This window comes from Leucopleurus acutus, assembly GCF_964270905.1.
Source record: "Leucopleurus acutus genome assembly, chromosome: 12".
NCBI lineage: Eukaryota > Metazoa > Chordata > Mammalia > Artiodactyla > Delphinidae > Leucopleurus > Leucopleurus acutus.
The window spans coordinates 17457863-17473344 of record NC_139154.1 but is presented as its reverse complement, the minus strand read 5'-3'; the positions used below and the strand labels follow the sequence as shown (position 1 = coordinate 17473344).

Here is a 15482-nt window from a genome sequence, read left to right as displayed (position 1 = left end):
AACCCCAGAAGCCAGGAGCTATGATCATTCCTATTTTCAGACAGGAACACTGTGGCACAGAGAGGCTGAGTTCCTGAAGTTCTCATGTAACATGCAGAGCCCCTACCCACTCTGGCAAGGCCTGACTGTCCCTATTTACCGAGCAGGACTGAGGCCCAGAGAGGGACTTGCTTGAGATCGCACGGTAAGGGGTAGAATCAGGATTGGAACCCAAGCTTCTGAGTCTTACCTCTGCTCTGCCCTCAGTTATAAAAACAAAAAATCCACGTATAAAACAGAGCTGTTGGGGCTGAGGCCTGAGTGGGCCCCAAATCCTCTCAGCTGGAGCCTCTCCTCTGCTCACAGCAGTTCCTGGGGTGTGGCCTGGGGTCCTCAGTTCTCCACTCCCCTCTCCTTTTCCCCTTGCCATGGAAGCCGAGGGTCAGGGGGAGCGGGGAAAGAAAGGGCTTTCCAGCTGAGCATCTGGTTAGTAAGCTACGAGGAGATCACCCAGGTTAAGGAAGAACACTGGAAGTGGAGAGATGGGAGTCGTTGGGCATCCAGGTCTTCCAAAGTACCAAACCCTCTATATTTGAATTTATGGTGGAACCATCTGTTCACCCATCCTTGGGAAGTCTCCTCCCCTTTCCCAGTTCCTTGTCTTGATTCCCCTCCTGTCCGGGAGCCCTTGAACTGCTAACTGGCACAGACCATTTTCAGCAGCGCGCCCCCTGCAGCCTGCCTTGCTGGGGCCCTGACCAGCTGTTCTCAGATGCTACTGGCTGTGCAGTCATCCTGCCACTTCCGAGTGAGTTCACATCTGCCTGCTGCACTTCCAGAGGGCTAGTGACAATGAGGCCTGCACCCAGATCGCCCCAGCGCCAGAGACTGTGTCTTCAGGAAATGGGTGACGGTCCAGAGTGTGTTTGGACATCTTCAGACATTGGAAGCTCTCTTTCAAGGATGAAGGGGGGCCTGGCCCCCCTGACTGCACCTCCCCACTGTCTTCTGAGCCTGAAGGAAGCTGAACGTGAGCGAGGGCATCCAAGGCCCTGAGCATCCACAGAGAAACCAAGGATTGCAGCCATGAGCTTCATCACAGCTAGAAAAGGTGGGAGGGAGCAAGGGTGGGGGTGGACTGGGCCCCCTCTAAAATCTCTCCCTACTTTAAGAATCTATAAAGTCACCCAAGAAGGTGGGGATTATGAGGAATGGTTAAAAATGATGACTCATGGGGACTTCCCTGGTGGCACAGTGGGTCAGAATCCGCCTGCCAATGCAGGGGACGTGGGTTTGATCCCTGGTCCGGGAAGATCCCACATGCCACGGAGCAGCTAAGCCTGTGCGCCACAACTACTGAGCCTGCGCTCTAGAGCCCGTGTGCCACAACCACTGAGCCCACGTGCCACAACTACTGAAGCCCGCGTGCCTAGAGCCCGTGCTCCACAACAAGAGAAGCCACCACAATGAGAAGCCTGCGCACCACAATGAAGAGTAGCCTCTGCTCGCCGCAACTAGAGAAAGCCCGTGCGCAGCAACGAAGACCCAACGCAGCCAAAAGTAAATTTAAAAAAAAAAAAAAAGATGACTCACGAGGAGGCAGAAGATTCTACGAGAAGCAGGGAGGAGGGTCCACAGAAGGGTAGCTAATTTCACGTCACACAAATGTAAGGTAGGTATAAGGAAAGCAAAACACTCCCTGGGTAGCCAGACAGATGCCACACAAAGTTCTGTACACTCTCACTTATGGGAGTGCCCAAGTTCTCTCTCACACTGCATACCCTTATTTTACACACAGCTCTTAGAAGCCTGGCGTGGAGTCAAAAAGCAATCAAGGCTCTCCCAGGGCTTGGAGAAAACTGACATCCACACCGCTGATAGGTGACTGAGAAGGACTGAAAGGCTTTAGAAATCAGACTACAGAACCCCACAGAGAAGAGCATGTTGAGGCCATTTAATGTGGGAACAAACAGCCCCACACTACATGTAGCCAGCATGCAACTGTGTTCCTGTAGTGCCTCTAAGCCATCAATAAAGAGCTATAATTATATTCAGGGCGCATTGCCTAGAAGATAAGAAAATGCATAATACAATTTAGAATGAGTCTTGAAAGTGATTGCTTTTTTTTTTTTTATGTAGGTGAAAGGGCACATTTAAGTTCTCTGGAAAGTTCAGTTGTAGGGTCCATTCTTTTTGTTTTGGCGGTACGCGGGCCTCTCACTGTTGTGGCCTCTCCCGCTGTGGAGCACAGGCTCCGGACGCACAGGCTCAGTGGCCATGGCTCACGGGCCCAGCCGCTCCGCGGCACGTAGGATCTTCTCGGACCGGGGCACGAACCCGCGTCCCCTGCATCGGCAGGCAGACTCTCAACCACTGCGCCACCAGGGAAGCCGCATTTCTTTTTTTTTTTTTAAACCTAGCCTCCTTGATCATTAGCTGAAATCATCTGGGTCATTTATTGGTTTCCCTTTTTTTTTTTTTTTTTGGTCTCACAGCACTTGGTTGTGGGATCTTAGTTCCCCGACCAGGGATCGAATCCAGGCCCTCAGCAGTGGGAGCGTAGAGTCCTAACCACTGGACTGCCAGGAAATTCCCCCCGTTCATTTCAAGTAAGGTTCTCTGTAATATGTCTTGGGCTTCCTCATGCTCCCTATCAGGCAGAGTCCCCGCCCCCTCCCGCCGTGCTTCGTGGCCCCTACCTTCCATCCACACGCCCCCACAAACACCCAAACCCCCTTCTGTTTGTGGTGCAGGAGGAAGAGGGCGGGCGTGATGGCACAGCAATACCTGAATCTGGAAGGTCAGGATCTGGTTCCATATGGGGCTCTCGGTTTGCATCCGCACGTGTGTCTTGAGCTGGGAACATCCCAAAGCAGTGTCAGTGCCAGTCTGTCCCCTCCTCCCTCCACTGGCCTCACCTCCCAGCCCTTCTGGTCCAGCCCACAGGTCTGTCTGCAGCACAGGGCTGTTCATGGGAATCCCTGGTCCAAAGACACTTTGACAACTTCTCATCCGCTACAACTCTGGTCCTTTGAGTAGCTACCTAGATCCAGACTCCTTCATATCTTCCCTTAAATCAGCTTTCAATTAACTTTTAAATAGATACAGGGTTACTAACTTTATTATATCAGTGCAAACACATAGATTTTGTTAGATAAACTCTAAGATCCCAATAAAAAGTCAGCAATAACAATGCTGATGGTATCCCCCTTTCTAAAACATCACTTGACTTCATTTTTAAACCTAGCCTTACTCTAAGCAACCGTGTCAGTGAAACCACGGGTTAGTTGAACTGCTTAAACTTTTTCATACACTCTAAGAAAAACACAAAAATACTAAAATTTTTGAAAAAATGTGTGCCTCTACCACCCAACAGTATCTCACCTACTTCCAGGGTTCCTAAACCACTCATTGGGAAATAAATACTCAGTGTAGTGGCTTCAAAATATGTCCACACCTCCCTTTGATACTCTCCCCTTCAAAAGGCGGACACTAACCTCCCTCCCCTCACGTATGGGCTGGACTTAATGACTTCTTCTAATAGGTAGAATATGGTGGAAATGATGGTTGATTAATTCTGAAACAAATCTAACCCAGCATTCCCCAGATTTGAACACGCGATCTTTTTTTTGCACATAACATCCATCAACATCCTTTGGAAAATGCTACCATATGTTCATAGAGGTTCATGGAATATCAGCAACTCTCTTGCCCAGAACCTTCAACTTCTAGATGAAGAAACTGAGGTCCAAAGCGGACAGTGACAGTTTCAGTGTTGTGCATTTGCGGGCATGTTGTTTCATCCACTTGTCCACTCATCCGTGCATTTGGATGTTTGGTTTTCGGTGGGCATCTTCTCTATGCAGGGCACTGGGCACAGCTCTGGGATACAGGCTGACTAAGCCATGGCCTCCACCTTCACAGAGGCCCGGGTCCAGTGGGATCATATCACCCATAAATGGAAGAACTGGGATACAACACCTGGGGTCCTGGCCACTTTTCCTCCACACCATTTTTTTTTAGGTGCCAATTTCTCTAAGTCTCAGACCATTTTTACACTTACCTTTTCCCCAATTAGTTCCACCTCCAACATAGGACTCACTGAGTGGTGTTTCTCTAAGAGCAAAGAAGTTAAAAGATTTCTGAGATTAGCAGCATTTTTTTTTTTTTCAGGAGAAGGAAATGGAGAAGTGACAGAACAACTTAAAACCCTCCCCCATAATTTGGTTTGGTGCCGCCTGTGCAGACACCTCCCATTTCCACCCTGTCTCCATGTGCTGCTGTGTGTCCTGGCACACAACAGCAGCGGGGGTGGGGCCTGGCATAGGGAACCTTGAGTCTGCATCTGGGCATCAAAGACAGGGCAGGGGCACATGGCCCATTTTAAAGGGACCTTCATAAAACCATTCTTGGCAGATTTCAGTCTCCCTCTCTCCCCCACCCCGAATCGTAGTGTCAAGACGGAACTGGGGAGCCCCAGGAGAAACCAGAGTGCCACCGGCTAGGGAACCTCAGGGTCAGCCCCTCCCCCGCCCTGACTGACTGAGGTGGAGATCCTCGGCGCAGTAGATGAAGAACTGTAAGTAGGCCACATTGATGGGCACCACCGATGACTTGAAGATCTGAATGTCAGTGTCATCAGCCCTGTAGGTCAGCTTTTGATCTACCTGGAGAGACCAGAGAGCTAATAGGGTCAGAGTCTTAGGGAGGTCACGGCCAGCAGACTTGGCTTCCCCAACCTTCCGCTTGGTTGGGGTGGGGATGGACAACCCTGAAGGGACACAGTGGACAAACGAAAGCATGTGAAGAGCAGTGGCCTCTTGGGGGGCCCACGGGGGACCCCACGGAAGCAGCCAGGGTAGGAAATGTTCCTGGGGTGTTGGGGGGACAGCCTCACCGGTGCCTGGTCTCCCACACCGAGAGCAGAGATGGTGACTTTCAGGTAGCCCCTCACACCACTGCTGGGTTCATTTGGCTGGCAGAGGCCAAGCCATTTCCTCAGGAGTGTGTGACCTGGAGAGGCAGAGGGCCCATGGGAGACCAGCCTCCAATCTCTATTCTTCTTCCCTGAAACCAGCCTTTGCTTCTGTAGGAGACGGGTGTGGAAACGTGTCTCATATATTCTGGTTCCCAGCCAGGGGCAGGGGGAAATGGGAGTCACTCCTACCTTTAAGCAAAAGCTGCCCGCTATTGCCTTTAGGAAGTAGGGACCCTCCTTTCCCATCCAGGGAACTTATAGTTGTTACTGTCCTGGTCTGAGAGAGGCAAATATTTTCCCCAACCCTAAGTCCCAACCTCAACCTGGTATGTATGTTATGGTCAGGTCTACTCAAAACTCAAACACTGGCCACACATTGTAAATCAGTCATACTTCAATTAAAAGAAATAAAATAAACAACAACAGCAACAAAATTCAAACACTGGCATAGAAAAATAGAAATTCAACCCAAGGCTGCAATAAAAAATTAGCATTTGACCCAAAGAGATGCTTTGATTTTTGTAGAGAAAGACGCTATTATAAAACAAGATAAAATACCATGAAGTACAGTAAAATGTTAAGTACAGAAAATAATTCACACCTTCTAATACTCTCCCCCCATGTGTTGAACATACAGGGATTTTGAGATGATTTCAACACCTGACCTGGTTTTTCTCAGAAGACACACATATTTCCAACAACTGCTACCTACCTGGAGAGTTGTAGATGAACCCAATATCTGTCTGAAAAGACAAGAATAGAGTAAGGATTAGTTAGGGCCTCCAGCCAACCAACTTGATGACAATACGAGTACTTGTTCCACCCTAATTCCTTTAATCTTTACAATGAACTGGAAGTTGGGCCATTATCATAGTGGAGGCCATTATCACCTCCACTCTACAGAGGAGGATACTGAGTTTGAGCCCGAAGTTTTACAACTAGTAAGTGAGGTGACCTGGATTGAAAGGATTCTTGACCACCACCAGCACTGCTGGCCAACACAGCGTTATTCTTCCCTACCCCTGGGGGTTGGGGAAAGGTGTCTCCCGTCCTGGGGAAGAGGATGGTCAAGGGAGGACTTGGTAAAGAGACTATGGGTTTTTCCTTTCCCCTGGGAGACAGTTTTTGACTCCCTGAGGCCTGAGGGATGCAGTACAGGATTGAAGGTGGTGTGGGGCAAGGTAGCGCAGAACATTCAGGCCACCCTTGGAAGGGTCCATAGAGTAAGCCCCAAGTTTTGTATGTAGGCCTGCTTTAAAGCTCAGTCAGCCCCTTGGGTTAGGTAGGCAAAGATTTCTTAGATCCAGCAACAAAAACACAATCCATAAACGAAATTTTTGATAAATTGGACTTCATCGAAATGTAAAACTTCTGCTCTTTGAAAGACACTGTTAAGAAAATGGAAAGAAGGCTTCCCTGGTGGCACAGTGGTTAAGAATCCTCCTGCCAATGCAGGGGACACGGGTTCGAGCCCTGGTCTGGGAAGATCCCACATGCCGTGGAGCAACTAAGCCTGTGCACCACAACTACTGAGCCTGCGCTCTAGAGCCCGTGTGCCACAACTACTAAGTCTACGTGCCACAACTACTGAAACCTGTGTGCCTAGAGCCCGTGCTCTGCAACAAGAGAAGCCACCACAATGAGAGGCCCGCACACCACAAAGAAAAGTAGCCCCTACTCGCCACAAAGCCCACGTGCAGCAACAAAGACCCAACACAGCCAAAAATAAATAAATAAACTTATTTTTTTTTAAAAAAAAAAAGAACCCTTAAGAAAGAAAAGAAAATGAAAGGAGACGTGATATACTGGGAGAACATATTTCCAAATCATTTATCTGATAAAGGACTTGTATCCAGAATATATAAGAAAATCTCAAAACTCCGTAGTAAGAAAACAAACAACCCAATGAAAACAAGCAAAAGATTTGAACAGACACTTCATCAAAGAAGTTAGATAGCAAATACTTGAAAAGATGCTCAACATCATCAGGGAAGTGTAAATTATAATCACAACAAGATACCACCACACGTACTTAGAAGAGCCAAAACTTAAAAGATGGACAGTATCAAGTTTGCATAAGAATGTGGAGCAACTGGAACTCTAATATATACTGCTGGTGGGAATATAAAATGGTAGAACCTATCTGGAATTTTTGGGAAAAAACTGCTAGGAATTTTCTTTAAAAGTTAAACACACACCTACCATATGAGGTAGTCATTTCACTTCTACATAGTCAAGAGACATCAGAGCATAGGTCCATGCTAAGACTTATACATCAGTGTTACAGCAGCTTTGTTTTAATAGCGTCAAGCCGGAAACAATCTAAACGTCCATCAGCAGATGAATGGATCAACAACCTGTGGTATATCCATAAATGGAATACTATTCAGCAGTAAGAAGGAATGAACTATTGATCCATGCAACAACATGGATGAATCTCAAAAGAATTATGCTGATTGAAAGAAGCCAAACAACAATAAATTACATGCTGTATGATTCCATTTGGATACAATTCTAGAAAATGCAAAGCAATGTGTAGTTACAGAAAGCAGACCAGTGGTTGTCTGGGGATGGGAGCAGGAAGGATTGGGGGAAGAGGGAAGAATTACAAAGAGGCACAAGGAAACTTTGGAGGGTGATAGATATGATCGATATGTTCATTACCTTGATTGTGATCATGGTTTCATGGTTGTATACATATTTTAAAACATGAAATTATACATTTAAAATATGTATAGGGAATTCCCGGGCAGTCCAGTGGTTAGGACTCAGCATTTTCACTGCCTTGGCCCGGGTTCAATCCCTGGTCGGGGGACTAAGATCCTGATAAAATAAAATAGTATAATTCATTGTATGTCAATTGTACCTCAATAAAGCTAGAAGAAAACAAACCAAAATGAAACTCAGTCACCTCTAACGAAGCCATAGATCTAGGCAGTGATCATCAATAGCTCTTAACAACATAAAAAGAGACCAACAGTCATTCTGTGTCTCCTGGTGACATCATCTTGCCAAATAATTGACCCAAGTCTGATCTAGCCTATAGATAGGAAATACCTGGGCAGAGAGACGTGAGAACTGATCCCCTGGAGGTACAACCAGCAAAATCCAGACTGAGGGAAAACTGCAGGACAAACTATCCAGTTGCTTCAACAAATAAATGGCAAGGTAAACTAGGGGGCAGGACCAACTGAATGAAATACACCTAAACGTAACATTTTAACCAACTGCAGTGTGTGCACCTGGTTTGGATCCTGATTTGAACAAACTGTAAATGGAATTCACAAGACAATTAGGGAAATGTGAGCACTGACTAGATATTAGTGCTCTCCAGGAATATAAAAAGGTGTTTAGATGTAGTCATTGTCTTTGGTTATGCTTAATAAAATCTGTATGTTTTAGACATAGGTAATGAGATGTTTAAAAATAAAATGATGTCTGAGATTTGATTCAAAATCTGTAGGGGGAAAAAAATAGAAAAAAAGATCTGTAGGGGAGAGGGAGGAGGCCAGGTGTAGATAAAACATGATGACATGATTGACAACGAATTGGTGAAGGTGAGTGATGGGGATGGGGGAATTCATGATACCGTTCTCTCTACTTTTGTGTATGTTTGAAATTTTCCAAAAAAGGAATATATATATTTTTAAAAGCTCAGGTTTTTCCCTGACCTCTAAAACGTATTCAATAGTCGGTCATCGTCTGGAAGTCGCACAGTGGCCTTTGTCAAAATGAATGGATAAAGAAGATGTGGAACATATATACAATGGAATGTTACTCAGCCATAAAAAGAAACGAAATTGAGTTATTTGTAGTGAGGTGGATGGGCCTAGAGTCTGTCATACAGAGTGAAGTCAGAAAGAGAAGGACAAATACCGTATGCTAACACATATATATGGAATATAAGAAAAAAAATAGTCATGAAGAACCTAGGGGTAAGATGGGAATAAAGACACAGACCTACTAGAGAATGGACTTGAGGATATGGGGAGGGGGAAGGGTAAGCTGTGACAAAGTGAGAGAGTGGCGTGGACATATATACACTACCAAACGTAAAATAGATAGCTAGTGGGAAGCAGCCGCATAGCACAGGGAGATCAGCTCGGTGCTTTGTGACCGCCTGGAGGGGTGGGATAGGGAGGGTGGGAGGGAGGGAGACGCAAGAGGGAAGAGATATGGGAACATATGTATATGTATAACTGATTCACTCTGTTATAAAGCAGAAACTAACACACCATTGTAAAGCAATTATACTCCAATAAAGATGTTAAAAAAAAAACAGACTTCCGGGAAGATGGCGGAAGAGTAAGACGCGGAGATCACCTTCCTCCCCACAGATACACCAGAAATACATCTACGCGTGGAACAACTCCTACGGAGCACCTACTGAACGCTGGCAGAAGACCTCAGACCTCCCAAAAGGCAAGGAACCCCCCACGTACCTGGTTAGGGCAAAAGAAAAAACTAAACAGAGACAAAAGGATAGGGACGGGTCCTGCACCAGCGGGAGAGAGCTGTGAAGGAGAAAAAGTGTCCACACACTAGGAAGCCCCTTCGCGGGTGGAGACTTCGGGAGGCGGAGTGGGGGAGCTTGGGAGCCGCGGAGGAAAGCACAGCAACAGGGGTGCGGCGGGCAAAGCGGACAGATTCCAGCGCAGAGGATCGGGCCGACCGGCACTCACCAGCCGAGAGGCTTGTCTGCTCGCCCGCCGGGGCGGGCGGGACTGGGAGCTGAGGCTCGGGCTTCGGTCGGAGCGCCGGGAGAGGACTGAGGTTGGCGGCGTGAACACAGCCTGCAGGGCGTTGGTGCGCCGCGGCTAGACGGGAGAGAGTCCGGGGAAAAGTCTGGACCTGCCGAAGAGGCAAGAGACTTTTACGTCCCTCTTTGTTTCCTGGTGCACGAGGAGGGGGGATTGGGAACGCTGCTTGAGAGAGCTCCAGGGACGGGCGCGAGCCGCGGCTAAGAGTGCGGAGCCCAGAGACGGACATGGGACGCTAAGGCCGCTGCTGCCGCCGCCAGGAGGCCTGTGTGCGAACACAGGTCACTAGCCACACGCCCTTCAGGGGAGCCTGTGCAGCCCGCCACTGCCAGGGTCCCGGGATCCAGGGACGGCTCCCCCGGGAGAGCGCACGGCGCGCCTCAGGCTGCAGCGTCACGCCGGCCTCTGCCGCCGCAGGCCCGCCCCGCACTCCGTGATCCTCCCTACCCCCCGGCCTGGGTGAGCCAGAGCCTCCGAATCAGCGGCTTCTTTAACCCCGTCCTGTCTGAGCAAAGAACAGACGCCCTCCGGCGACCTACACGCACAGGCGGGGCCAAATCCAAAGCTGAGCCCCTAGGAACTGTGAGAACAAAGAAGAGAAAGGGAAATCTCTCCCAGCAGCCTCAGGAGCAGCGGATTAAAGCTCCACAGTCAACTTGATATACCTGCATCTGTGGAATACCTGAATAGACAACGAATCATCCCAAATTAAGGAGCCCTGTGGATGAAAGGCTCTTGGTGCTGCAGCCAGGAGTCAGTGCTGTGCCTCTGAGGTGGGAGAGCCAACTTCAGGACACTGGTCCACAAGAGGCCTCCCAGCTGCACATAATATCAAACAGCAAAAATCTCCGAGAGATCTCCATCTCAACGCCAGCACCCAGCTTCACTCAACGACCAGCAAGCTACAGTGCTGGACATCCTATGCCAAACAACTAGCAAGACAGGAACACAACCCCACCCATTAGCAGAGAGGCTGCCCAAAATCATAATAAGTCTACAGACACCCCAAAACACACCACCAGACGTGGACCTGCCCACCAGAAAGACAAGATCCAGCCTCATACACCAGAACACAGGCACTAGTACCCTCCACCAGGAAGCCTACACAACCCACTGAACCAACCTTAGCCACTGGGGACAGACACAAAAAACAACAGGAACTACGAACCTTCAGCCTGCAAAAAAAAAAAAGGAGACCCCAAACACAGTAAGATAAGCAAAATGAAAAGACAGAAAAACACACAGCAGATGAAGGAGCAAGATAAAAACCCACCAGACCTAACAAATGAAGAGGAAATAGGCAGTCTACCTGAAAAAGAATTCAGAATAATGATAGTAAGGTTGATCCGAAATCTTGGAGATAGAATGGACAATAGAATGGACAAATTGCAAGAATCAGTTAACAAGGACCTAGAAGAACTAAAGATGAAACAAGCAACGATGAACAACACAATAAATGAAATTAAAAGTACTCTAGATGGGATCAATAGCAGAATAACTGAGGCAGAAGAACGGATAAGTGACCTGGAAGATAAAATAGTGGAAATAACTACTGCAGAGCAGAATAAAGAAAAAAGAATGAAAAGAACTGAGGACAGTCTCAGAGACCTCTGGGACAACATTAAACGCACCAACATTCGAATTATAGGGGTTCCAGAAGAAGAAGAGAAAAAGAATGGGACTGAGAAAATATTTGAAGAGATTATAGTTGAAAACTTCCCTAATATGGGAAAGGAAATAGTTAATCAAGTCCAGGAAGCACAGAGAGTCCCATACAGGATAAATCCAAGGAGAAACACGCCAAGACACATATTAATCAAACTGTCAAAAATTAAATACAAAGAAAACATATTAAAAGCAGCAAGGGAAAAACAACAAATAACACACAAGGGAATCCCCATAAGGTTAACAGTTGATCTTTCAGCAGAAACTCTGCAAGCCAGAAGGGAGTGGCAGGACGTATTGAAAGTGTTGAAGGAGAAAAACCTGCAACCAAGATTACTCTACCCAGCAAGGATCTCATTCAGATTTGATGGAGAAATTAAAACCTTTACAGACAAGCAAAAGCTGAGAGAGTTCAGCACCACCAAACCAGCTCTACAACAACTGCTAAAGGAACTTCTCTAGGCAAGAAACACAAAAGAAGGAAAGGACCTACAATAACGAACCCAAAACAATTAAGAAAATGGGAATAGGAACACACATATCGATAATTACCTTAAATGTAAATGGACTAAATGCTCCCACCAAAAGACACAGATTGGCTGAATGGATACAAAAACAAGACCCATATATTTGCTGTCTACAAGAGACCCACTTCAGACCTAGAGACACATACAGACTGAAAGTAAGGGGATGGAAAAAGGTATTTCATGCAAATGGAAACCAAAAGAAAGCTGGAGTAGCAATTCTCATATCAGACAAAATAGATTTTAAAACAAAGACTATTAGAAGAGACAAAGAAGGACACTACATAATGATCAAGGGATCGATCCAAGAGGAAGATATAACAATTGTAAATATTTATGCACCCAACATAGGTGCACCTCAATACATAAGGCAAATACTGACATCCATAAAAGGGGAAATTGACAGTAACACATTCATAGTAGGGGACTTTAACACCCCACTGTCACCAATGGACAGATCATCCAAAATGAAAATAAATAAGGAAACACAAGCTTTAAATGATACATTAAACGAGATGGAGTTAATTGATATTTATAGGACATTCCATCCAAAAACAACAGAATACACATTTTTCTCAAGTGCTCATGGAACATTCTCCAGGATAGATCATATCTTGGGTCAAAAATCAAGCCTTGGTAAATTTAAGAAAATTGAAATTGTATCAAGTATCTTTTCTGACCACAACGCTATGAGACTAGATATCAATTACAGGAAAAGATCTGTAAAAAATACAAACACATGGAGGCTAAACAATACACTACTTAATAATGAAGTGATCACTGAAGAAATCAAAGAAGAAATCAAAAAATACCTAGAAACAAATGACAATGGAGACACAACGACCCAAAACCTGTGGGATGCAGCAAAAGCAGTTCTAAGGGGGAAGTTTATAGCAATACAAGCCCACCTTAAGAAGCAGGAAACATCTCGAATAAACAACCTAACCTTGCACCTCAAGCAATTAGAGAAAGAAGAACAAAAAAACCCCAAAGCTAGCAGAAGGAAAGAAATCATAAAAATCAGATCAGAAATAAATGAAAAAGAAATGAAGGAAACAATAGCAAAGATCAATAAAACTAAACGCTGGTTCTTTGAGAAGATAAACAAAATAGATAAACCACTAGCCAGACTCATCAAGAAAAAAAGGGAGAAGACTCAAATCAATAGAATTAGAAATGAAAAAGGAGAGGTAACAACTGACACTGCAGAAATAAAAGAGATCATGAGAGATTACTACAAGCAACTCTATGCCAATAAAATGGACAATCTGGAAGAAATGGACAAATTCTTAGAAATGCACAACCTGCCAAGACTGAATCAGGAAGAAATAGAAAATATGAACAGACCAATCACAAGCACTGAAATCGAAACTGTGATTAAAAATCTTCCAACAAAGAAAAGCCCAGGACCAGATGGCTTCACAGGCGAATTCTATCAAACATTTAGAGAAGAGCTAACACCTATCCTTCTCAAACTCTTCCAAAATATAGCAGAGGGAGGAACACTCCCAAACTCACTCTATGAGGCCACCATCACCTTGATACCAAAACCAGACAAGGATGTCACAAAGAAAGAAAACTACAGGCCAATATCACTGATGAACATAGATGCAAAAATCCTCAACAAAATACTAGCAAACAGAATCCAACAGCACATTAAAAGGATCATACACCATGATCAAGTGGGGTTTATTCCAGGAATGCAAGGATTCTTCAATATACGCAAATCTATCAATGTGATAAACCATATTAACAAACTGAAGGAGAAAAACCATATGATCATCTCAATAGATGCAGAGAAAGCTTTTGACAAAATTCAACACCCATTTATGATAAAAACCCTGCAGAAAGTAGGCATAGAGGGAACTTTCCTCAACATAATAAAGGCCATATATGACAAGCCCACAGCAAACATCATCCTCAATGGTGAAAAACTGAAAGCATTTCCACTAAGATCAGGAACAAGACAAGGTTGCCCACTCTCACCACTCTTATTCAACATAGTTTTGGAAGTTTTAGCCACAGCAATCAGAGAAGAAAAGGAAATAAAAGGAATCCAAATCGGAAAAGAAGAAGTAAAGCTGTCACTGTTTGCAGATGACATGATCCTATACATAGAGAACCCTAAAGATGCTACCAGAAAACTACTAGAGCTAATCAATGAATTTGGTAAAGTGGCAGGATACAAAATTAATGCACAGAAATCTCTGGCATTCCTATATACTAATGATGAAAAATCTGAAAGTGAAATCAAGAAAACACTCCCATTTACCATTGCAACAAAAAGAATAAAATATCTAGGAATAAACCTACCTAAGGAGACAAAAGATCTGTATGCAGAAAATTATAAGACACTGATGAAAGAAATTAAAGATGATACAAATAGATGGAGAGATATACCATGTTCTTGGATTGGAAGAATCAACATTGTGAAAATGACTCTACTACCGAAAGCAATCTATAGATTCAATGCAATCCCTATCAAACTACCACTGGCATTTTTCACAGAACTAGAACAAAAAATTTTGCAATTTGTATGGAAACACCAAAGACCCCGAATAGCCAAAGCAATCTTGAGAACGAAAGAAGGAACTGGAGGAATCAGGCTCCTAGACTTCAGACTATACTACAAAGCTACAGTTATCAAGACGGTATGGTACTGGCACAAAAACAGAAAGATAGATCAATGGAACAGGATAGAAAGCCCAGAGATAAACCCACGCACATATGGTCATCTTATCTTTGACAAAGGAGGCAGAAATGTACAGTGGAGAAAGGACAGCCTATTCAATAAGTGGTGCTGGGAAAACTGGACAGCTACATGTAAAAGTATGAAATTAGATCACTCCCTAACACCATACACAAAAATAAGCTCAAAATGGATTAAAGACCTAAATGTAAGGCCAGAAACTATCAAACTCTTAGAGGAAAACATAGGCAGAACACTCTATGACATAAATCACAGCAAGGTCCTTTTTGACCCACCTCCTAGAGAAATGGAAATAAGAACAAGAGTAAACAAATGGGACCTAATGAAACTTAAAAGCTTTTGCGCAGCAAAGGAAACCATAAAGAAGACCAAAAGACAACCCTCAGAATGGGAGAAAATATTTGCAAATGAAGCAACTGACAAAGGATTGATCTCCAAAATTTATAAGCAGCTCATGCAGCTTAATAACAAAAAAACAAACAACCCAATCCAAAAATGGGCAGAAGACCTAAATAGACATTTCTCCAAAGAAGATATACAGAGTGCCAACAAACACATGAAAGAATGCTCAACATCACTAATCATGAGAGAAATGCAAATCAAAACTACAATGAGATATCATCTCACACCAGTCAGAATGGCCATCATCAAAAAATCTAGAAACAATAAATGCTGGAGAGGGTGTGGAGAAAAGGGAACCCTCTTACACTGTTGGTGGGAATGTAAATTGATACAGCCACTGTGGAGAACAGTATGGAGGTTCCTTAAAAAGCTATAAATAGAACTACCATATGACCCAGCAATCCCACTACTGGGCATATACCCTGAGAAAACCATAATTCAAAAAGAGTCATGTACCACAATGT

The 15482-nt window shown here is 44.8% G+C and overlaps 1 protein-coding gene across 1 annotated transcript in view; it reads right to left on the bottom strand.

Moving 5' to 3' along the window:
* FER1L5 (fer-1 like family member 5) overlaps nucleotides 1-15482 on the bottom strand; it is a gene marked incomplete at both ends in the record, with an annotated part of 55397 nt that overhangs the window by 28349 nt on the left and 11566 nt on the right. Inside the window, 5 exons of the mRNA XM_082851232.1 lie at nucleotides 2767-2835; nucleotides 4043-4095; nucleotides 4523-4646; nucleotides 4877-4992; nucleotides 5670-5700. Coding sequence (XP_082707358.1) covers nucleotides 2767-2835; nucleotides 4043-4095; nucleotides 4523-4646; nucleotides 4877-4992; nucleotides 5670-5700 — 393 coding nt within the window. The remainder of the gene's footprint in view (nucleotides 1-2766; nucleotides 2836-4042; nucleotides 4096-4522; nucleotides 4647-4876; nucleotides 4993-5669; nucleotides 5701-15482) is intronic.